Source organism: Drosophila mauritiana, chromosome X, assembly GCF_004382145.1.
Source record: "Drosophila mauritiana strain mau12 chromosome X, ASM438214v1, whole genome shotgun sequence".
In the NCBI taxonomy this organism is placed as follows: domain Eukaryota; kingdom Metazoa; phylum Arthropoda; class Insecta; order Diptera; family Drosophilidae; genus Drosophila; species Drosophila mauritiana.
Genome location: NC_046672.1, coordinates 16656385 through 16681098, shown reverse-complemented (window position 1 = coordinate 16681098; position 24714 = coordinate 16656385). Strand labels below are relative to the sequence as shown.

The window sequence follows — 24714 nt, the reverse complement described above, 5'->3', positions numbered from 1 at the left end:
TTGTGCTCCTCAAATGTGAGGAAGAGAATTCAATCGAAGAATTGCAAAAACGAGACGAGCGAAAGAGTGCGTGAGATAGAGAGCAGAAGGAGAGAGAAAGATCCACGGCGGCCAAAAAGCGTTTTCGAGTGAGTACACACAGAGAAATTCCTATATGCTACTTAAGAATTAGTTAAGCTAGTAATAAACGGAGATAACATTGCAACAACAATGCTTTATTCTTAAAAGGTCTTATATACACATGAATATAGATTTTATGATATAAGAGCGTTACATAAAGTAGTCAAAGATGATGTTCCCCTTGAAGATCATAATTTCAATCATTATTAAGAATTCTTCAAACTACGAATACGAGTATATTCCATGGTACAGGGTCAATCACAACTTTCCAAAATAGGTTTTTCCAAGTGGGTCGCTTTTCCGAAGTGTACCGAACATGTTTACCCCAAGTAACCCCCCAAAAACCCCCCCGATTTCTAATTCTATAAATAAAATGCACAAAGTGGCAAACGTCAGAGGAGCGAAAGGGATGGCAGGCAGCTGGTGTGCATATTTGCATTGCTCTTCTTTTCTTCTCTTTGTGAACCATGCAATTGGCAAAAAAAAAAAAATGTGAGCTATTCCTTCGCTTGGAAAACAGGTGTTTTCAATTTCAATGCTTATCAGCAGCTAAAACAAAGCCATTTATTTTGAAATCCCCCTCCCCCCCCTTGGGAAAAAAGTAAACAAAGCGTTTCCACACCTCGAAATGTTTTTGTTTCACAAAAGAGTTGAGAAGAATCGTCAAGAGCGGATAAATAAAATTTATTGATAGCAGGCAACAGAAATTAAATGTTTTCATCATTAGTTTCTATATATAGTATCGTTGTACACATATATATGTATATATAGCCACTTCTTGCGCAGTCCAGCATGTGATAAAAAAACAAAAATATAAAAAAAAATACAAACAATAAAAGTAGAACTAGCAGAACGAGCCGAGGCACTTTTTATTCCTATATACGATGGCCACCAATTATTGTCAAAAACTTGACTACGTGACCAAACAGGAAATAGAGAAGAGCAGCGGCGAGCTGAACAAGTGGAGGAATCTTTTTCGGTTTTTCTCCGGCCAAGCTTTCACTTCACAGGGGGTCACGAGTCCCCGCCCCCTAGGCTGCGCCCCGCCCATTAAGTCAATCAAATGGCATCGGGCAACAAATTCTCCCCCATTCACAATTCAGCGACACTCGGCGATCTGATCAATTAATACATTATTTAATGCCACTCCATGGCAACGTCATCGATTCATTTTGTTTTTGCCTCATGTAAAGCACTTGAAGATACAGATGTGCAACACACAGTGGGGGTTAGGCGAATAGATAAAGTATCTAGATTTTCCCATGGGAATACCAATTATGTAATGAAAAGGGCAGAAAAAGTTATGGGTTTCTATAGATTTTTTTTATTTTGTAACTTTTTGAAGTATAGCTGAGTCGTAGGTTCAATAATAATTTTGTAGAGTTCGGATTCCTATTTAATTGCCCGCTGCTGTGCTGCGTCGGGTACTATATCCGATTCAGGCTCCCTTGCAAAGTGGGCCAGACAATTCCCAAGAATCGGTTGCCTCGCTTTTTGTGGGCGTCAGTTTCGTCAAGTTTTTCTTTTTCATTTTCCGCTTTAGTTTTATGATTTTCTTGTCGCGGCAATTAAGGAAATTGTTGTGCTATGCTATGTTGTATCTGCTTTGTGCCATATAGATTGCCACACATCGGATAATGGTGAGGGAGGTCGGGAATGGCGGCCAAGGAATTTTAATTAAATTGTGCATTGTTCTGAGCCACAAACGCAACTTTGCCCGTCAAACTATAGTCTTCCTTGGCGGTTTCATAACGTATTTAGAAAAAAAGGGCAAATATATAATAATATTAATAAATAACATAAAATAGCTGGCATTCTCAAGATTAGGAATACTTTAGCTGCAAAACAATTGATTGGAAATTGGCTGGCGCATTTGAATGTCACCTTCAAGGTTCATGATATGTATCTACAAGTACGGGTGATATTACATATTCCTGCAGCAAGCTGGGAAATTCTGACCAGTCCATATAAACATGATATCCAATGTAATCCGATGAAAATCTACCCCCATTAAATGCATTATTTTTGCAGCTGTATATCATTTTTCCCTGGCAACTAATGGGGGAAATCTGGGCGGTGCACAGAAAACATAGTGCTATTGCCACATCTAATATATCTTTTGTGGCACTAGAGCTGCAATAACCCTCTTATCAGGTGTTGATAAGCCCCAGAAGATTTCGAGGCGAACTGCAGATTCGCCAAATCTTTATATACATACAGATACATATAATTCTATCCAGCTGGGCTGAATCATAGGGTATATATGTACATATATGACGCATGTGCTCCAGAAAACAAATAGGGAAATTCACCCGTCTACTGGGAATCGTATACTTTTACGGCCTTGTTATTGTTTTTGTGTCTAGGCAAATTCTTTGTAAGTCTGGCCAACTGGAGAACCCAGTATCGAAATAAATAAATCCGAAGGCCTTTAGAAGCATAACTCTAAATGCGAATTTAGCGGGAATCGAAAGTGCTGCTCCCTCGAAAGCAACTCAAGCCGAGTCATCAGAAATATGATACTTATGTACATATATTTATATGGCATATGGAACCGATAAATGTTCGGGTGATCTCTGCACTTGGCTGATTTGTACTCCAATTGGGTTTCTGGGCCACTGCTGACGCTCGAATCGCGACCAAAGTCCCTCTTTTCAAAGTCAAGCTCAGCCAGTGGTAGTTATGTTTTATTTGTAATTGCCGGTTATTTTGACTAAACTATATGCTATATGCTATATATGTGTACTGAACGCGATTTAGCGTTTTGCCAGCTTTTCTTTCGGCCTTTCCCTTCAGTCGATTTTCCCAGTATTTGTGGGCGTCGCGCTGACAGCTAATTTGTATCTTTAGGCAATCATTTTGCTATTCGTACTGCCAGTCAGCTGACAACGTGCACATGCAACCGGTAAAGATATATATATATATATATATACTTAACCTCTGGATATATAATGTGCTTTTCCACATCTGGTCAATGACTCGAACCGATTTTCGACCCGATGCTGATGCAATTTGTGAATGGAAATTCGAATATCGTCACGTAGAGTACTTACGCATATCATCCCTGCGCCGGAAGTTTATTAATGAAGATGTAGAAGTATCTGAAAGATACGGAAATGCATGGGCAAAGATTGACTTGAATCTTTAATCTTGCAGCTTCGCAAATATGTATCTTTATGGCAAACAAAATTAGTTGGCTGATTATAGGGATGCAAAAACATACACACAGATGAAATTCGAGGGAAACAATAACGGGAAACAAGGGAAAAGGTTAATGCGCCCCGATTCTTACGCAAATCGATGTCGGAGTCTTCCCAAATTGGGTCCTCACCCAGAAAGCAAACTTTATAAATTAACAAGCGCATTAAATCATTCAAATGAGGCAAACGAGTCGGAAAACGGGAATAAAAACGAGGACAATCAATGACAAACACTTTGCAACCAACCGGTTTTTATTTGAGGGTATATATTTAAGCCATTCCGCTGTCTTATCAGTGTGAACTGATAACAGGCGCACACCATCTGTGTATATGATATTTGCGCTTGTCATATGATGCATCTGTATATCACAATCTATATGGACTGCAATTAAGAGAGTATCTATTGTGGCGATTCATTCAGTAGACGCAGTTGGCATTACAATTGCAAATTTCCATTGTCTGATCGACTTCGAGGTTTTCACATCTCGAAGTGCGCCGCATTCTCATTTGCAGAGATCTTAAGTATTTCACCGGTAATCAAGACATGTCGCCACGCTATCTGGTATCTGAAATACACACATACTGTATGTATGTATCTACCAGAGTTCAGACAACTTTCAGATAAAGTTCACAATATCAAAGGAGCGATGGCAATTCTTTGCAACCGGTTTCTAGATAATACCAGATGACAAGAACCCTATTAACTTGGCTGCTATCATTATCATTTTCTTGGGCAATTATCAACTCTCCATTCCCTTTTGCAATATTTAATTTTCACCACTGCAATTGACAAAAAAAAATAGACTAATTTTTTCCGCTTAGCTTTTCATTCTTAAATTGCATTCTGTGTGATCGTGTGCTGCTGCCCATTGCTGTTTCCAGGGTATGCTGGCACTTTTCCAACGGAAAATGCACTACTCAGAATTTTAGTTTATCCCTCATTATAATCCAGCACCAAGATACATTTGTCCAAAGTTAAGGCGATTTATTTTTGTTGACTTGAATTTCAATTGTTTATTTCAATTCCATAAACACTAGGGTGCGTCCAAAGTCCAGATATGAAAGTTTTGAAGCTCCCAGCTGACAGCATATCCACATCGATTATGCTATATGGCCACTTTTGCTGGACGCTTTTCCAGTCCGATTTCAACATTTGACCAGCCCAGATCGCCACGAATCGGTTTCAGCCCGACCGAGCTGGCTTTAATTTCCTTCGCAGCTTGTTTAATTGTTTATTTTTTGTTGTTTATTCTGTGCAAGTGAAGTCCAATGCTGAAGTGTTAATTGACAAACGCCTTGGTGCAAATACTATCTTCTTATTGAGGCAAATCAATACACATATGCACATACATATGTGTGTAAGAACGACAAACAATCACGTGCAGTTCCTTATCGTTGAAGTGAACTGGAAATCCCCTCTTGATAAGACCGATCTTCGATGCAGGTCCACCATCCACCATAGTTTTACACATCAAGTATACGCCGGGTGTGGCGTTAATGCCATTTCATCTTGATTTTTCGGTCTTATCTCTGGGCGGTGTAAAAAAAACACAGCCATAAAGCGCTCCTCTCTCAAAAACCATAAATAATATGCACATAAATTATAAACTTTATAAAGAAAAACAAAGCAAATACAAGTAGATATAAATTAAACGTAAACACCCGGTTATTGTTTACCTAATGTTTTTAATGCAAACAAGCAGCAAGCGAATTAAATAGTATTAATTTGCACTTTTGAAAATATCTGAAATATTCAGTGATTTCGTTTTCAGTGTAGATAGAAACGCTCATTAAGAAAAATTTGTATAATAAGTTGCATCTTTAAAGCGAACAATATAAACAATGTGTTAAGCGCACTTAATACAACTAATCAGATAACAAGACGTTAATTTCTCGTGCTTTAATTACCCTGGATATTAATTAATTAAATAATAAACAAAAACTTTATTCGTTAAAATCCATGTGAGAATTAAAAGCAGTTTTCATAGCTCAAATAGTAAAAAATAGACATAAGATGGCTGCAAAAATGAAAGACTGCATCAACAATTCAACTGAAATCATTGAATAAATATGCTCGCATCAACAATATAGAGACAGTAATAAATTAACCAATTGATATCAATAGAAAAAACAAAATCGAGAGGAGTGAATAGAACGAATATCGAAATGCGCGCCGTTTACGACTTGTTGCTGAGCAACGCCTTTGATCCCAGGTACGAATGGTATTCGCCATATCTATGTATATATGCTTATGTTTATGTACATTGTACATATGTGTATGTATGTGGCTATATAGACCACAATACCAATCAGAATCGAAGACATGCACATGTGTGGGCTTTGGAATATGATACATCTTGGCCGGTAATTGAATGCTAACCAATGTTAATTGGACTCTAAACGAGAAATGCTTAGCAAATATTTGGTTTTCACCGTCTGCGCCCAAGTGACGCAGTTGATTTTATTGACAAAGATGGGGCGTTTATCAAATGTTTATTGTATTATTAACACGCTAAATATTTGCCAAACAAATCGAATACGGCAATTAGGCAGGAAAGTGTTCGCGGCGAAATAAATTGAAAAATATCGGATCGCCAACTCCATTAACACGATAATAAAACCTCGTTAAAATCTAGCAATAAAACTATTCGGCTTAATTTCTCACATACTGGACACAAATCGATTCAAATCTAAGTATGTACATTAAATATTTTGTTCTTGTGTAATGCATCTGCATGAATTCTTATGAAATTAGATCTAATAGTATGCTGCATATGTATAATAACCCATTGTCTGGATAGTACAGTGATTACAGTTAGCGATCGGAACCGCTTCCACTGCAAAAATCTCATGGGTATTCATTGGGGATTAACAATTGAGAGCCACCAATTAGCCGAAGTTCCCATCGAATAAACATGAGATGTCTAGACTACACTAGGAAAAATAACCTCATACTTTAACAATAATCTCAAATCGATGCGATCAGGCCTGAGAAAATATATAAGTAGGCTTCAGTACCAAAGTGATTGTTTCACAAAATCGAAATAAATAGAGAATATTTGTAATAAGCCATCGCCCTTAGTTTTCCGCCGTGTAATCCTGGACTTGTGTCTCATTTTCCAGAATGGTACTGCAAAACCACAACACTGTGGTGGCCCGTTCCACCTTGACCCCGAACAGCAGCAGCCAGAACTTTGGCTCCCATCCGATGGAACACCCCGGTGGATCGCCCAATGGATCCGGAACCGGACGTAGTCCCCTGAACGCCGGACCCAGCACCCAGCGTCCCATTGTGGACCTGCTGGTGGCCATGGTGGCCGTGCCGGTGCTGATCCTCTGCGCCCTGCAGCTGGAGAAGAATCTGCGGGACAACAGCGTGGAGTCCCGCTGGCTGGTCTTCGCCCTGGGCATCGGGATGCTGGTGATCAGCGTGATCATTTGCGGATATGTCACGCACCGCATGGGCGTCTGCATTTGGGCGGGACCCATCGACGAGGCGGGAAACAGGGCCACCAATGGAGCCATGCCACATGTGAGTGCCGAGCAGGATGGAAAGTGGCTTATATGTAAATATTCCATTAATAATCCGAAACTATAATTCCAGATCAACTCCCAGAACGATGTGCTGCGCATTGTGGACTCACTGCCGCCAAGTTACGAGAGCGTGGTCAAGTACGAGCTGCCGCCGCCGGCCTACGAGTGCCTGGTCATCGAAATGGATCGGTCGAAGTACTTGGAGCCGGCACAGACCTCAGCCAAGCCAGGAGGTGGAGGATCCACCTCCCCGCCCGGTACCACCCTGCACATCTAGTGGGGCGAGGGAGGGATTTGAAAGGACTAATGGAGCAGTAGAAGGAGGAGAGAGAATTAAGAGATTTTTTCCCAACTGGCAGCGCAACGGATTTCTGTACTTGACCCACTTAAAGTAACCACATGCAAGCAAATCTATAACCTCGATATCGATATCGATAGGTGGTGTTCTGGAAACTCTGGTGTTTTCGAAAGTTCCCAGAGCATTTAGCTGAATGCCGCCAATATATCCGTATGTCTATTATACATTTTTAGCAAAGCATTATGGCATTGTATTTACTTTGATTTTAAGCAGATAGTATTTTAACTCGTAGAGCCTATCAATAACGATATCGATTCTCTCGCACTGTACATAGAGTTTTTTGAAACGCACAGCATCTAGTCCAAAGTTGTATATAGCCGAAAAAGAAATAACGGAAACACACATGATGCGCTCATATAAGTTTTAAACACACATATTGTATATTGAATCAATGCCAGGGCAGGGCGGCAATCAAACAACAAAACTACAGGGTAGTAATTAGTCTTAGTCTTAGCGTTACGCCTGTATATAACTATGTATGTATATTTCGATTACAACTACTTTTATAGCCATATCGATAGCGATGTCGATTGCCAACAAATGTCGGAAAACGTTCACAGTTGCTTTCCAGAAATAAAGAATTCCTATTAAGTTTATTGAAATCCAAGCACACAGTTTTGCATCTTTTGGGGGCTTTCAAAAATGAATGCCCCAAAATCATGGCATTGCATACAATAAGAATCATTCGGTTATTCTCAATGGATAATCAACCAGTTAAGATAGTGGTTATGCGAAATTCCATTCGAAAGTTATTGAAACCTGTGTCCTGATAAGATTCGGCTTCTTGGTTTTTGTTCGTTTTTATTTTTATTGTATAAGGTAGTAGTTAGGTAGTAGCATATAAATTTATATAACGTACGATATACATAGTATGTAAAAAAGACATAGCTAGCTTAAATACTTTCACTTGATGCGATCGATCTGCTTTACCACTCTCTAAGCCAGATCTGCCCATTTATACTCTCTTGTTCCATGGAAATTGCTCTCTTTTTCGGGCAGTTCTACTCTAATCTCAATGCAATGTTTCCGTGCGTGTATGGTGTGTGAGTGTGTGTGACGTATGCGTGTATGAGTGAGTGGGTGGATGGGTGGATGGGTGGATGGTTGGTTGGTTGGGTGACCTCTTCAACTCCTCACCCTAGAAACCTGCAACTCCGCCGCGTTTGCGATAATCGGCATTCGCATAGATCGCTGTGGCATTTCTCGAAATGGCCGTGACAATGGATCCACTTTTCACGGAAATGGCCTTCAACTTGTGTCCCCGTTTGGTCAGCAATTGGAGCAGGGATTCCGAGAAGCCATCCTTCTCGTACTCCAAGACATCGGGCATCAGTTGATGGTAGAAGCGCGGTGCATCAACCGCTTGGCGTAGATCCTTGCCGAACCACAAAACATTGGCGACCACCTCAACCACGGCCGGAATGATCTTGCTGCCTCCAGCTGATCCGATGACCATCTTCATGTTGCCCTCCTTATCGGCCAGAAGAATCGGCGATTGCGAGGACATCGCCCGCTTGTGGGCCTCGATCTTATTCGACTGCGACAGGGGCAACTCAAAAAAGTTGTTCTCCACCGCAAAGTCGTTCATTCCGTTGTTGAGAACAATACCCGTACGGGATCCAATTAATCCGGAGCCAAAACTGATGGATAAATATTGAGTAGATTAATCCAGGCCATTTTAAAAGCTCTCGCAGGCTAACAATGGATACTCACTAGGCATTGATTGAGCTGGTCACTGAGACGGCATCACCGTTGGGCGCCAAGACAACCAAATTCGAAGTGCCATCCAGATCATCGATGGCGGCAAAGTTGGCTCCATACGCCTGGGCATCGGGCAGCACGTGGGAATCATTGATCTTGGCCCGGTTCTGATCGCCAAAGTCCGGACTATTCAGCCGGCTAACCAGCTCTCGCGCATCGATGAAATGCATATCGCCCAATTCTGGACGCTGGGCAAAGGCGAACTTCATGGCCTCGGCAAATCGATGGATGGTGCGCGCCTTCAGCTCATCCGTGGACAGATCCTGTGCCGTGAAGTTATAGCCCTGCAGGATGGCCAGAATGTGGGCCACCACCGAACCGGAACTGACCGGAGGCATGACATACAAGGTGTCGTCACCCAAGTCCATGGTAATGGAGTTGATCACATCGGCCTCGTATGACTCCAGATCATCGGCCAAAATAATACTGCCCATGTCCTGCAGATCCTGCGCCAGCAACTTGGCTATCGTTCCATTGTACATGTCCATGGGTCCATTCTCGGCCAGGAGCTTGTAGGTCTTGCAGAGATTTTTGGGCGGCTTAACAACCGTTCCGGCGACATGGGGCTTGCCAGTTTCCGCATTCAGATAGGTTCTGCAAAGAATCATACGCTTAGAAAGAAGCTCTATTCACGAAAGTGTGAGCCTGAAATTGCTTGAAAAGCTGCAGAAAAGTACACTTAAAGAAATGTGGCACTCTTAGAGCAATTTCAAGCTTTTCGACAATTTACTGGTACTGCTCGCGCTCCTTGATGTACGACAAGGCCATACCCAGGGCCCGTTCCATGTGCTGCGACACATGGTATCCCTTCTCGCAGAGCTCCAGCGATGGTGCGACCAGTTCCGCCCACGGCAGCTGTCCGAACTTCTGATGCGCCACATGGTAGCCCATCACCTCGCCGGGCACAGCGATGCTCAGCGGTCCCTGGTCGGACTTCTCCGGCTGCTGGGCGAACATGTCCTCGGTGGCCTCGTAGGGCGCCACCTCGCGGGCATCGATGGCGGTTGCGTGGCGCTCCTTCCGGTTGTAGATGTTCATCAGGTGGCCACCACCGATGCCCATGCTCTGCAGGGTCAGCAGGCCGTTGCACAGGAGGGCGGCGATCGCTGCGTCCACCGCGCTGCCATTCTTCTGCAGAATGCCGCTAATAATAAAAACATTCAATTAATATTTTATACTTAAGTTTATTTAATGTTAAGTGACCCAAAACTACAAATTGGCTAACGTTGGTGAATTGTGGCTCTGTCCCATGCAACCTTACCTTCACTATTCTATCTTTAGATCTTTAAATTCTACCTTTAAAGCCCATAGAATTACATATAGTTAGTTACCTGCCGATCTTGCTGCACTCAAGGTTATCGGAACTCACGGCTCCATGTTGGTAGACACCCAGGACCGAGTTGTAATGTTCGCTGGTATCGATCTTGATCTGATCCGCTAGCCAGGTGGGTGGTGCCGCCGTCGTTGCCGCCGTGGAGGCGGCCACATTGGGCAGGACGACGTCCGATGGCGTGGTCGCTGTGTTCGTGATTCCCAGATTGAGGTTGCCAATGTTGTCCGTTTCCGTTTCCGGTTCCTGTTGCTGCTCATCATCTGTTAAATGAAATGTTTTAGGTGTGGGGCTGGGATTGCTATCTGTTCTGCTAGTGGTTGTTGTTCTTGTTGTTGTTGTTGTTGCTGTTGGTGGTTGTTGTGTTGCACTTGTTGCTATTGTTGCTATTGTTGTTGTGCTGGTGCTTATTGTTGTTGCTAATCCTGACGGTGCAATTGTTGGTATGGTTGCCTCTGTGCTTATTGTTGTTGGTGTTGCTGTCGTTGTTGTTGTGGTTGTTGTGTTGTTTCTATTTGGCGTCGATTTAGGCCAGTCTTCGTTGTTGTTGTTTAGTGAGTTGGGGTGTAAAGTTTTTGGTTGGGGTTTTGTTCATGTGAATACTTTTTGGTGCCACAATAGAAGAAATTATTTTGAACTAGATTAAATGCCAGGTGCTTGGTTAAGATGAATCGAAAGCATGCAGAAAATAAGCGAAGGTTGTTCTATTTTTCATTTCATTTTCACAGTTTGACTAAATTCGGTCTTTAAAAAACAGTCCGTCTGTTCGTATACATATGTACAATACACAATACACATCTACACATACAATATCTATGTGAATCGAGTTTCGGTATTAGTTTGCAGTGGGTGAGTGAATTGTTAGCTGAATGTGGTTGGCTATATACCTTTAACCCGATTTCGCCCATACTCACCACTGAAACACAGGCTAATAATCACGTAGCTGATCAGGGCAATGCCGATAAAGCAGATTAGCACGATAGTTAGCTTCTTCATCCAGGCCAAAACTTTTACGCGCCTGCAAAAGTCCAATTGAAATTCACATGTTCATAATAATAATTAGTCAAAATCTCTGTGATTTAAAAAAAGAATGTTTAAATAACATAGAAAGCCTTTGCCGCATCCTTGAACTTCTGTTTATGGAACAGAACTGTATCTGCAAATTGTCCGAAACAAGAATTTACTATCCGCGCGCTATTGCAGTTGGCTCAATCCAATGAATGCGATTTCTATGTAAGCCACTTCCTCTCCGCATGGCAACCATAAAAACTCGCCAAGGACACTTCGCAGCTAAATGCTATTGTTAATGCTCTTTTTTTATGCTCACATCTGTTCGCGACGCGCCTCCTCGGCGGCGGCAGTGTCCTGCATGAGTTCGCCGCCATTCTTCTCCTCGTCGGAGTCCAATCCGCCGGCGGACTTCAGTGGTATCTTGTTCATGGCATCCTCGTTGCTGTGGTGCACCATCTTGTGGGCATCCGCTGCTGCACTTGCTCCGGCACCTGTTCCCGTTCCCGCTGATCCCGCTGGGATTGTGATGGAGCTGTAGTTGACAAAAAAAGTTCCAAAATAAGTTGTAAACAAATGCAACAGTTTTTGTTATCCCCGGCGCTCGAAAATATGCAACAGTTTTCGCCAGCAGCTTTCAGCAGCAACTGAAACTGAAAATGAATGCGGCCCAAGCACCGACAATCTCAAGCGATTCTCATTCAACGACAAGTACAGTGGAGTCTCCATAAATTTGCACAAGTATAGAAAATTGGGTATAAATTGCGCTTTATAATCTTTAATATTTGTAAAGCAACAAATATCTTTTGATTTTATAAAAACTTGATCATTTGGTTTAATTTGGCATATGCCAGCTTTTAAGTTCGTCTTAGCGAAACTCCACTGTTACAGCTCTAACAACAACTATATCGCTGTCGTCATCGCCAACTTTGATGGCAGGATGTGGCTTGTGTGCTCGACTACCCGACACCGTTCACCGCCCACCGCCCACCGACCCCACGTTCCTTGGGTGGGCGTGTCCCGTATAAAAATGGGTCAGACAAGCGTCGACGTCGACAGCGACGCCGTCCGAGGCGGTAGCAGTGGGAAATGCATTTTCCTCAATCGAGCGAGTGGATTTCCTTTTGTTGTTTCGACCATAACCATAATTGAATGTTGTGATTGTGAGCTCGCGTGGTCCGCGGGATTTTGTGGGCGGAAATGGGTTGGTGTTGGGTTAAGTCACTGCTCGCGGGAATTGGGTTAATTGCTGCCAGCGAAGAGAAATGGGAAAAAATAAAAAATTTAAAACATATCCAACGGACAGGGCAGCACCTTTTGCACCGCGGTCCTGACCTGGGCTACATTTGTAATTGTTGACGCCGCCACTCGCACTCGCTCAACCCCCGCCCCCTTTTTTAACCCCTGAAACCCCAACCAGCTCCCCTTATCCCGCAACGCAGTGATGACGACACTTGCTGAAGAGGAAAAGCCCCTCGTAAAACAGGGTGCTCAAAAAGTAGACACACTCGAATGCAGGTGGTAAGTTAATCGTGCTTGATAGCAGTTCGAAGTTTTAAGCAGCTACACCGAGAGAAATCTGTGATATATAAGTTACCAATACTTTTATTTAAAAATTTAAAATTTTATCATAGTATTAAAATTAAATTGTTAAAATCAATTGTTGAACATGTAAGAAAGATTTTTGTCTAAAAAAGTATAATGTTATTAACTGGCAAATCACAGAAACATTTGCGATATTTTCTGCCATTTACAGTCAATTTATTCAAGTACCACTGTACATCGTTTACAGTTCGGCCTGACATGAATGGCCCTATACGTTGTGTGCACTTTTTAATATTGCCCATGTTGTTTTTTGTTTTCTGGTTAATAATACTCTTTGCTGCTGCCGACTTTGCGCTGCCTGGCGGGCAGGCATTCGCGCTATTTTTGGGTCAACTGCATTTAATTTCGTTGCGTTTTCGTTAAATGGTCGGTGGGCCGAAAGAACAAGCCACAATTATGAGGCATTCGGAATGCAATTGGGGTTTACGATCCACTTGTTCCTGGCTGCGCCCACGAAAAATGGCACATGGAACCCAAAATAGAGTTCGCCGTGCCATGACCATAGCAAATTAAATACAAATACCCACAAATAGTTCCCTATTCTGCTTCATTTTAATTGATTGCCATTTGCACTTAGCGGTTCGCAGGAACCGAACGACAGGTGGCGTGTTGGTGGTGGTCATTAGGAAAGGATAATTACTCAATTGCAACTTTGTTTGGCAAGTGCTTCGCGGAAATCATGAGAAAACTAAATAGCTTATGCTTTAATTAAGTTAAATTACTTTGTAATATAAATATGCAAATAACTTTAAAATTGTTAAGCTTTCGCTCCACACAACATTACATATTTATTCAATAACGTTTAATTTTCGCCTTTCGTCCATTTAAATTCTGGCTACTTCATTTTCACATTACAATTTTTAGTTTTGGCGCTTGCGCAGCGCCTGCAAACCAAATTAACTGCCAGCTAACTAATATGAAATCGCAATTGGAATTGGCTGTCATTATGCCTACGTGTGAAGACTAAGCAAATAGCAATAATTTCAAAAATCCGATAAGAAATCGCTTAAATTATGGCTATTGGATAGTTTCTTCGTTTGGGTCAGTACTTTTAGGGGAAGTGACCGACAAGCAATATAAATAATAAGTACACCCATGTCCAAATACATGGCTACATGTGTTTTAGACATGCGAGTGTGCATTACTTTAATTACTCATTATATTCACAAGGCAAAGGAATGCGAAAATCATAGCTTGGCTTTCATCTTTAGCCGACTTCTTATCAAAAGTATTGAAAGCGGAAATATGGAGTACATGGGATAGCTTAAAGATATGGGTTAGTTAGTACAGAGAAATATTTACAATTTATTTAAAATAGTTGAATATTTCTTATTAAACAGACATACTAAACACGTATGTATTTCCTTTCAACTAACTACAATATTTAACCCAAAAGCAGATTCTCAGCTAAGCACATGCTATTTCGAGTAGATTTCCACACAAAATACTTGATTATTGTTTGCATTTCAAGAGGGCAAGGGCAGATGGCCATAGATCATGGTTGATCGGGCATGCCCAAGCCCAATCAAATGGCGGCACCAATCCAATTTGCATTTCGGATGCCAAACGAATCGATTCGGTGGGCAATTAAATCAAAAATTTGACAAAACAAATACAATTAAAATGCACGAAGACCGGCGCAAATAAATCAAAACTTGACGAGGGCCAATACTGGGCATAATTTAGCTCCGAGTGACGAACGTCTTTGCGAGACACTAAAAATTTTCCAAATTGCAATGCGTCAAAGTTTGTTATGTCCCAAAAGTTGGCCAAAATGACGAATCTTTTGAGTTTTTTGCGCCCAGAGACCCGAAAGTGGCCCCATTCCCAGCTTTACGAGGAGTCGGTCGGCTAAGAGCTATTTTTACTCTATTTTGTTCGCAGCTACTCAAAAAACATCTTTCGAAATCGAATGGACGGGAGCATTATGAAAATGGTATGCCTCAATGCGAATTTCAAAGATCTAGAACGGCCATAAAGTTCGGGAATCATAAAGGAAGTATTCAAATGACAAACAACCTATTTAAAAAATCTAATATCGCTTATAAATTTTGTAACACAAGTGATAGCGAGTTAACGCGTAAAAATACGATTTTTCAAAAATATAATATAATTTAAAATAAAATTTACAAAATCTGCTGGATGTAAATGCGTATTAGAACATTTATTGTATTTTTAGCTAAACAGGTTTACTCAAAATATACGTATTTTCACTTGTAAGTTCTTTATTAGTTAGATAAAAAGGTAAAATATCATATTTTGTATTCATTTCATTTTGCTATCCTTTCGGATAGTAATATATAGTAAATATTCTCAGGACGTAGCTCTTATTAAGTCATTGTTATGTATAAATGTAGTATTATTTGCCTAACCCTTTCAGCACAAAGATGCTCAATTCAAAACCCAGACGAGATAATGGAAGGAAGGGACTCGCCCCATAGATCAACTAGAACAAAGATCTGTCATTGTGGAGGATTAACCCCCCCAGCCCCCTTGCTGATTCACGGATTTTGACACATTCGCCGCACTGGCACTCGCATTTTCCAATCCAAATTGGTGACAGTGCAAATTGATCTCGCCCAAAGTTCAGGGACACTGGCCACCAGATAAGTAGCGCAATCCCAATGCGGGTGCACATTGTGTGCTATGTAGTGTATGTAGTATGGTGTGTCGAGTGGCATCTGGGTGTTGTGTAGCAGATAGACGACACCCAGATCCAGATATTAGCTGGCATGGCCTTTTCTTCCGAGCTCTGATTTTGTTCTTCTCTACTCGTCCGTTCGCTTGATTAAGTTGTCAGCAATCAGCTGAAGGCACCGAAACGAGACGGCGTTTAGCGTCGATTACTGTTAGACTAAGTGGCCCGATCCCAGATCTGGATCTGTTGAGCCAACAATTGAGCGCTCTCTTGGGAATTAGCTTGATAAAAAAAAAAAAAAAAAAACCAGCCCACCAAATAGCAACAAACCAAACAAACACCGCACTTGGACTGAAGAAATAGAAAAAATGATGGAAAATAATGGAAAACGATGGAAAATGATGGAAAATAATGGAAAACGATGGAAAATAGTGGGAAATGGGAAGGAGAGAGTGCCGGCGAGTTCATGCGGGATCAAAAGATAAGCCGAAAACAAAGGGAGCCTGAACTCGACCTATCGCAGTTGTGATATTCTTGTGTGTTTTCCCGCCCATTATCTTTATTGTGCCCACTGGGCCCAGGAGTGAAGGTCAGGGCTCCGAAAGCCAATAAAAAGATTAAGGGGTTGTGTGATTGCCAAAAATAGACTCACATGACATGTCAAACTAATCCCCAGCCAAGCTTATTACATTTAATTCACTCACATTCCTATTGAGTTACGACCAGTACCTTTGATTCGCTGGAAATACAATATTTTTGCAGCTGCCATCCATGATGGCCAATAAACCTCTGCTGCTGCTAAAGCGGAGTTCATTCAAATTCAAATACGCGATAAAATAATGGCAGAAAGCCCACTTCCATTTTCATTTCCTCTCTTGGCGCTCATATCAACATTGTAAGTTCTCGGGAATTTCTAACTCGCTCCTTCCGCTTTTTGTTCTTATGACCAATTGATAAAGACCAAGTCTTAGTTTTATTGTTTCAAACTAAGAACTACAAGCATTTAAAAGCATTTTAAAAATTGCATTCAAGCAATTTGATATATGGGAAAACTATTTAGCAACCTCTTCCTATTTTCCACCCCTCCCATAAATTTTTTACATTTTCATGCCATTCTTCGACTGATTTATGGCAATGCTACCCATGGATATGGATATCCATGAATTTTAGCTGGAAAACTTTTGGCATTTCGGGAATTCGACATGTTATCATAAATTTACAAATTTTTCGAATATTTGTAACACCAATATTTCTCAGGGTATGCAATGACCTTCAGCAAGAAACAGAGTGCATTCTCAACAAGTGTTTGATTTTCTACGCTCTCTGTTTTTTTTTCTCTTTTTTAATATTATTATAACTTTTTCATTTTGGCGCATTTGGCGGCATTTTCGGCGTCTGGCATTTATTTGGCTTTCATTCTTTGGCCGACGCCTTTGTTTCGCTGCTGTTTTCGGTTATTTTTAAATATAATAATTGCAAAATGAAACGGAAAAGACACGCTGTTTTTTTTTTTTTTTTTTTTTTTTTGGCCCTAGACTTGGACTTGGACTTGTTGCTGCCAACGTATTTTTTATAAATACACATATACATATATCTCCTTCTATATTTTTTCAGCTCTGTGGTGGACAGTTTTTTTTTCAGGTGGGCGAACCTGGCGAATGCCGGCCCAGCATTAAACAAAAAAAAATGAAGAAACAAGAAACATACAACAAAAATAAAACACATCTTGATTTAACAATCCTGATACGCACACGCACACAACAACAAAATGGAATAAAAAAATTATGTTTTGTCACCTTTTTTTTTTAATTTAAATCGTATAACTTTTTCGAAAACGCGCGCGTTTTTTTGATTTATACTCAAAAAATTGCGGAGTTGAGTAACGAATGCACTCGTAGTATCGTATCCTACGCAAATATATACCGCAGCTATATATAACTGTGTGGGAATTCTATAATTTTCAATTATATATTTAACTTCTTTTTAGCTATATTTTTTAGTCGCGTGTCACGTCTGCGACGTCGTCTGCGTCTGTTGGTCAACTGAATTAAGAACGGCCGCTAACGACGACGACGACGCTGGCGCAGCGGCAGCGTTGTGCGGCGACGCCGGCAGAGCCAGTGATGCCCATCTGGCTTGATTCTCGACATATTTCGAGAATTTCGAATTTTGAAAAAAAAAAACATTCTCACTCACAGTTGTAAGTTTGTGGTACTAGCAATTATACAATTGTAACAAATGCACAAAAGTTCGAAACACATAATCTAAGATTTAATATTAAGATTTTAATAGAATGTTTAAGTAAACATTTTTTAGTGCGAAAGCTAAGTCAAAAACTGGGAAGGTGTAAAGACTGTCGTTTTAATCTTTTCAGATAATCAGCTAATGTTAGAATATCCTTTGAGTCTCAGCAATCAAAAATAAATCTCTTTAAATAAGTAACAGGTTCATTTAACTGCTTAGATATATTATACAAAAAATAACATTTGTTTATTCATATACATACATTCATATTTATATCCCTTCCCATAATTTTCATATTTTCAAGAGCTTCAAAATACATTTAGATATTAATACAATTTTAATTTTAATTATGATATCTTATAGTGATAATATTTAAAGATAATATAGCATAGCTTCCTTTTCTAAAATGCTAGCCATCTCTGTCTACGACTGCTTTTCGTCTAGCCGAGTGGGCAGCGAAGTTGCGTCGCTGCCGCAGCGCAGCTGCTGTTGCTCTTATTGTATTTTTGTTTGATACTATATTTTATTTTATTTTTTTACTTATTTATTTTTCGTTCCACGCTGCATTGCAAATTGTTGCTGGCGGTGCGGAAATCACAAAAAATTAGACGACCCCGATGGACATGGACATAGAGCTGCCGTGATTGCCATCATGGATCTGGATGCTAGCTTCTGCGAGTTCTGGTTGGCTTTCGGTTATAGTTGTATCTTTGGTTTTATTTTTTCAGTGGTTGCCGGGGGGAGTGGCCACCACCCACCCGCCGGCGAGCCATTAAGAGCAATTTGTTGACAGTGACACACAAAAATGGACACACAAAGCGACGCGAGGCGACAAAACAGGCTCAACCAAACAAACAAACCAAACACAAGCAACCAAGCCAAGCTAACACAAAAAAAACAAAAAAAAGCGAAATAAAATAGTAATGATAACATGGAGGGAAAATCGGAAAATGTGTGAGACAATCCAGTGACATCATCAAATCACTTTAATTGCAATCGCCGCCAAGGTTGGCAAATTGAGTGAGGATAAGCGTAGTTTTTATATTTATGAGGAGGATATACATATATTTATATCCTCATTTATTTTACTTTGATTTATTTCCCATTACTGAGAATTTTCCTCCTCCAACTGTTGAATCTAATTTTCTATCTGACTACTGACTCTTTCAGCGGTCTTTGAGTATCTTTCGGATGTGTGCTTCTGAAAGCCAGGTGAAATTGGCAGCGCTTTATGTTGGAACAGGTGAAATAAGATAATGGTAAGCAAGTAAGCTTGCAGTCACAGCAGCGGGCAAGCATTTTTATATCTATTAAAAAAAAATAAATAAATAATAACAAAATTTATGCCTAATAAAGGGTAATAAAAAAAATTTGTAGTTGTACAATTTTGGTTTAAACGTCTGGGAATTTAACATTGTTTGATACTTTTCTATTAAGTAAAAAGTCAATAAAATAAAAGTAAGTTATGCAAGACGACTAAAAACTGTCGATATATATTTTTAAAAGTTTATATGCTCGATAGCCCAGCACCCGATCTAATGCCTTGACCGCGACTGTGGCCCGCTGTGCGTGTTCGCTGGAGTGGTCATCGTTTGGCCATCATCTCCGCACATCCGCTGGGCATCCGAGCTGTTGTTTTTCTACTATTTTGTGGGGCCACGCAGATTTCCGCTGCTGTTTGACATTTGCAGTTGTCTGCCGGTGATAAGAGCTGCGCAGCGGACAAAAGGCAACGCCAAACGCCACAAGGAGGATGATGATCATGGAAGCATGTCAATTGCACCAGAGATACAAAGATACTGAGATACATACGTACATATGTACATATGTACTTATTTATTTATACATGCGCGATGTCGTGCTGCTAAAGCGTGCAATTTGCCACAGTCGCCATACTGAACAGTATACTATATACTATATACTATATACTATAAACTATATAGTGGCTGGATCCAGAGGCAAATCAAAGGCAGCAGCAGACGACAAACGGCGAACAAAAAAGAGCGCACGGAAAAAATTAAAATGTGTGTCAACAAATTGCACAAATTATCGGCAGTTGAGCGCAGTTTGGGTATACTCGAAAAAATTAATTCACTCATAAGAAAATTTGAATATTAGAAAGTTAATTTTAAGAGAAAAAAGGCCTGAAAAATTGGTTGAAATTGATCTAAATTTAACACAATATTTTCTTGTTTTATTTGTATTAATTAATATCTGCCCAACTTTTTCTTTCGGTGTAGCCCAACCTCACTGACCCCCACAACGCATTTTTCCAATGTGTGACAACAAACAAAGATATGACCTTAATCTGATCACCTCTAAATTGGCATGCTATGATAATTTACCCTAAATGCACGTTGTGCACACTGACCGAAGAGGAGGGGCGACTTGGGGGAGGCTTCACTGTACTTGAAGCGTACGCTTGTGGGCGGCGTGGGCGGCATTGCGTCCATCCACATGACAATGGGCTAATTACAGGGAATCTATCACGCGGACTCATCCCACTGTTTGTAAAAAAACATAACTCAACACTTGACCCTGCCTTTATCTGCCCTTTTTGGTTTGGAATCATTCATCACATTCCACTTTATATCGATTTGCATACCGAATCACAGCTACTGTAAACACAACATTGCGTGGGTTTCTTTTGGTCTTGAAAATCGAAATATGCTGGAAAATAGATTTTATGAAAGTATAATTATAAAATCAGAGAGGAAATTGTAGACATAAAAACATATATCAGTTTGTTTGCTGTAGAAATCAATCTTAAGTTTGCTTGACATAAATAAATAAATATCATCTTGAAAATTCCATAATAATTCCTGCCTTGCATATCATTCAAAACAACATAGATGTCAGTTATCTAAAAATATTACCTATTGAAATGCGGGATATTCTTTATAAGTATTATCTATGCATTTGCGATCCCCAGCAAAGCTGCCCATCAATGGTCACAGGCCCAGCCCAAAATTAAATAAATGGCTTTTTGCTCGTTGACATTTTTTAGGTGCGAATGCAGAGGAAAATATATATACACATCCATCAAATGCAGTTTTAATTTTTTATTTTTTGTGCGTTGGTCGTTGGCGACGCCGACGCGGTGACGTCACAAACTCATTTAACCAGCTAACCTTGGCCCGATCTACGCTCTCGCTCGCACTCGCAGTGGTGAAGGGGCGCGGAAATCGAGATTTATATATTTTCTGCATTTCCACTAAGTACAGTGAAAACTAATAGTACTGACTAACTCACTGTAAGCTAACAAATTCAAAATATAGAATATTTGAGTGTGCGTAAGAATTTTTAAAAAAAATCTCAAAATAACGCCTTAATAAATTCGAAATAAAAGAATTAAATCATAAAAGAATACACCTCTTGATTTCTTCAAGTGTATTTTAAATATGCACTTAAGTTATGCTTATAAGATATCAAATATTTCTTAAGTTCCTATGAACTCAGTCTGTTTGCACTCAGTGTTGGATTCTTATTTTGTAAATATCTATTTTGCCCAGTGCATATTTGAACTTGTCACTTGTCTGTCTGGGATTCGTGAATTTGTCTGGGTTTGGGCAACAACTTGATCGGCACTGCCCATTAATCCCCCGCCACCTCTGAGCCAAAAAAAATGGATGCAGATGGAGATGGAGGCACTTGGCGGGCTCATTAAATGGTCGTGGAAAAAATCCCTTCGCGTACTGGATGTTTTTGTTTTCTTTTTTCAAATTTCTGGTTTTTGAAGTGCCCCACATTGTGTTGCGCTTTCATGTGGCATGCCACGCCCCAATCATCCTGTGGAAACTATTTTCGGTTCGTCTGACACACATCGATGGGCAGGAAAAGCGGAAAAGCAGAGTGAGTAATTGTTTACATTGCGCTTCTTGTGAGCTACTTTACGGCCCAGCATGTGACCACGCCCCCAACCCGCGCATTTCCACCGATTTTCCTCCCCATTTCCCTGCAAGAGAAAAAAAACGTGGCACAAGAATTTCACTTGTTGGTTTTTCCGCGCTCCGCAATTTCCCTCTTCTTTTTTTTTGATGGATTGTTTTGCGGTCCACTGAAATCGACGAAACTTTAAGTTTGAACTAATGGCAACAAAAATATCCGATGGAAGCACTAGTGTACACACAAAAAAATCGGGGATGGGCCCAATGCACATATTTGGCTGGCATGTAAATGTAAACAACATTGAAGCGATTTGATCTTTGATTACCTTGAATTCACTCAGACATTTTGAAGATTCAAACGTAAACATTTCCTTTGGGCTACCTTTGAGAGCATACCAAAACACCCAGAACGTTTGTTTATGCTGCCTACGAAGTATTTAGTTAGTGGAACTTTGGGCAAAACTATATTAGAAACCTTGAAACAAGTTTTAAATATTCCAAAAGATTATTGTGCAATTGCCTAGTGGCCAAAAAATACGAATTATTCATGTATTTATCATCGCAAAAAGGTTTGGGTATTTGGCACCGTTCTATGCGCTTCTCAAGAACTGTAGGTAAGCTAACTCATATTTTGCATATATTTCGATGAACTTACTATAGAAGTGTCGAGTGATTTGTGGCCAAGGCACATCGGAAAAAGGTTTGAGTATATGCCACCTTTCTATGCGCTTCTCAAAATATATAGGTAAGCATATTGTGCATATATTTCGATGAAGTTACCATAGCAGTGTTGAGAGATTTGTGGCCAAGGCACATCGCAAAAAGGTTTGAGTATATGCCACCGTTCTCTGCGCTTCTCAAAAGCTGTAGGTAAGCTAACTCTTATTTTGCATATATTTCTATATATTTATATCGAAATTTTTAGCTTATTTTTGGGCTCGAGTGTATTTTGCATGTTTTGTAACGACCTTATTAAATTTAAATATATTTTCCAAGACTCTTTCGATCTCGATTTGAACCCAGGTGAACTTACGATTGCAGTGTCGAGAGATTTGTGGCCGAGGCACCAACGCCGCATGCCGTGGAATGCATTTCGCAACTTTTGCCGATTTTATTGTGCTCTCTATGGGATTAGCACCTCCTCTCCAGCTTTCGGATGCCGCCAGCTGGCGATTCAAATCGCTTATGCCAATGCACGCACAATAAAAAATTTCAACAAAAAAATAATTATGAACTCGGGGCACGGTGGGATTTCCTTTAATTAAACTTTGCTTGGTTTTGAATTGGAATTATGAATTGGCAGTTTGAATATAGAATAGCTTGAAAGTTGGGTTTACTACTTGTCGCGACAATTTTTGGAGGCGGCGGCGTTCGCGGCGTTCACTTTCCGACTGAATTCTCACTTTCCGGCGGAGATGCCGTCCGGAGATGCTGCCGCTGCGACGCCGGCAGAGGCAGAGTCCGGCCCCATTTCCCATTAACATTACCATCACCATCAGCATCAGCATCCCCATTCCATGCCACCTCATAGCTACGGCCGCAGCTAAATACAGATCCGAATCCAAATCCACCCACGTGGGCCGGCCAATTGTTGCTGCCGTTAGCATAAACATTTAAGCAACCAGCGACAGTGCGCGACAGACATGTAAGGCTAGGGAAATAGCACGAGTGTGTACTTTGCTTACATCATCTTATATGGCTAATAGAATTTAACAATTTCGGTTTAAGCTTTAGAACGCCAATAGTAGGCACATGTCTTATAATTTCGCAACGCACTGTCCAAATAAGATAAATAACCAAAAGGAAATGACTCCCGTTGCCGGTGCTTCTCTCAGTTCTCCGTGTAGGTGAGCGATGCATGTCACTGTTTTATTTAACCACAATTAAACGACCCGAAACATCACAGTGCATAGAAGACCTACGCTGCGTATGAGCAATGTGGCTGGCCATTAATCAGTTTTATTTACAGAGTACTAAGGAAGTTAAGAAAGTTCTGCCTGAAGTAATTTCTTGCATAGCTAGGAATTCCGTACATAAGACAGCAGACAGCAGAAATTCATAACTAATCCAAGATCTGTAATCCATTCCGGCGGATTTCTTTCTTTCCAATTCCAGGAACCGGCGGACACATGTTAGTTTGCGGGAATGTCTGTGGTGGCATGAATCCCATGAATCACGGACAGAGAAAATATATATCGCCCATAAAACTGGAGGTCCCAAGCCAACAGCCGGCGAAAGTGAAATGTTCCGAGATAGATATATATACATATATAGTCCGAAACATACGTGGATTATTCAGAGCAACCGAATGGCGAAAAGTAGAGTTTATGGGCTGGCCAACAAGTAGCGTAGCTAAAGTTTGAAATTTGTGGTCACAAGGGGTGGCTAAAACATATATATATAATATATGCATATAAAACCTTTTACAATCCCTATTTAGAAACTGCTATAGCAAGAAATACTCTCAAAACTCCATGAAATGCATTTTCAAATATTCAATTTAATGTAGAATTTGTAGGATACGCATGCACTTCGATATTTTGAGAAAGTCATTGAATCTTAAGGCATCCCCATCCCCATTTTGCCCACTACTTCACTGACTAAGCCCATAAACAATCCGCCACTTGTTTGTTTACAATCCCCATTCGAAAAAGAGGAGGATCCCAAAAATCGAAGAATATCGAAAAGAGTAAAATAGAACTGTAGATGCAAGCGCTATGTGAGATATTCCATCTGGCCGTGTAATAAAGATCCTCGAGCTGGTGGGGTTTACCACAAAAAAAAAAACGGAAAAAAAACTTAAAAGAGGCAGTATCTGAAATAGAAATGTATTGTGGGGGGAATGTAGCGAAATAAGGCACTTATGTACTTAGAGCGATGCGAGATGTGAAGTCGAGAACTCGCAGAAACAGACACACACTCCACTTGACATTGATGGGTGAGGATTCTCAATTCTCAGGAGATCCCACAGAGCACTGGACTTGAGTGGTGGTGTCACTTGTGGTCTCATCAATCCTCCCCCGAAAGCG

General features: G+C 40.6%; 2 protein-coding genes across 5 annotated transcripts; one reads left to right on the top strand and one right to left on the bottom strand.

The window, feature by feature from the left end:
- The first annotated feature begins 44 nt into the window (after nucleotides 1-44).
- LOC117147263 lies at nucleotides 45-7819 on the top strand. Of its 2 annotated transcripts, none has more exons than XM_033314088.1 (3): nucleotides 45-128; nucleotides 6444-6852; nucleotides 6925-7819. In XM_033314088.1, exons 2-3 carry the CDS (start codon nucleotides 6445-6447, stop codon nucleotides 7129-7131), a joined length of 615 nt encoding a protein of 204 aa, XP_033169979.1. In that variant the 5' UTR covers nucleotides 45-128; nucleotide 6444; the 3' UTR covers nucleotides 7132-7819. The 2 variants fall into 2 exon arrangements, with proteins under 2 accessions (XP_033169979.1, XP_033169977.1); XM_033314086.1 differs by lacking the exon at nucleotides 45-128 and adding an exon at nucleotides 5441-5533.
- Nucleotides 7570-22792, bottom strand: LOC117147262 (glutathione hydrolase 1 proenzyme). 3 transcript variants are annotated; one of them, XM_033314083.1, is made up of 7 exons: nucleotides 22719-22792; nucleotides 11631-11846; nucleotides 11218-11321; nucleotides 10305-10839; nucleotides 9704-10117; nucleotides 8926-9567; nucleotides 7570-8852 (listed from the first exon to the last, which is right to left on the bottom strand). In XM_033314083.1, exons 1-7 carry the CDS (start codon nucleotides 22775-22777, stop codon nucleotides 8351-8353), a joined length of 2472 nt encoding a protein of 823 aa, XP_033169974.1. In that variant the 5' UTR covers nucleotides 22778-22792; the 3' UTR covers nucleotides 7570-8350. The 3 variants fall into 3 exon arrangements, with proteins under 3 accessions (XP_033169974.1, XP_033169976.1, XP_033169975.1); XM_033314085.1 differs by having other exon boundaries at nucleotides 10305-10566; XM_033314084.1 differs by lacking the exon at nucleotides 22719-22792 and adding an exon at nucleotides 17351-17584.
- Between the last annotated feature and the right edge of the window lie 1922 nt (nucleotides 22793-24714).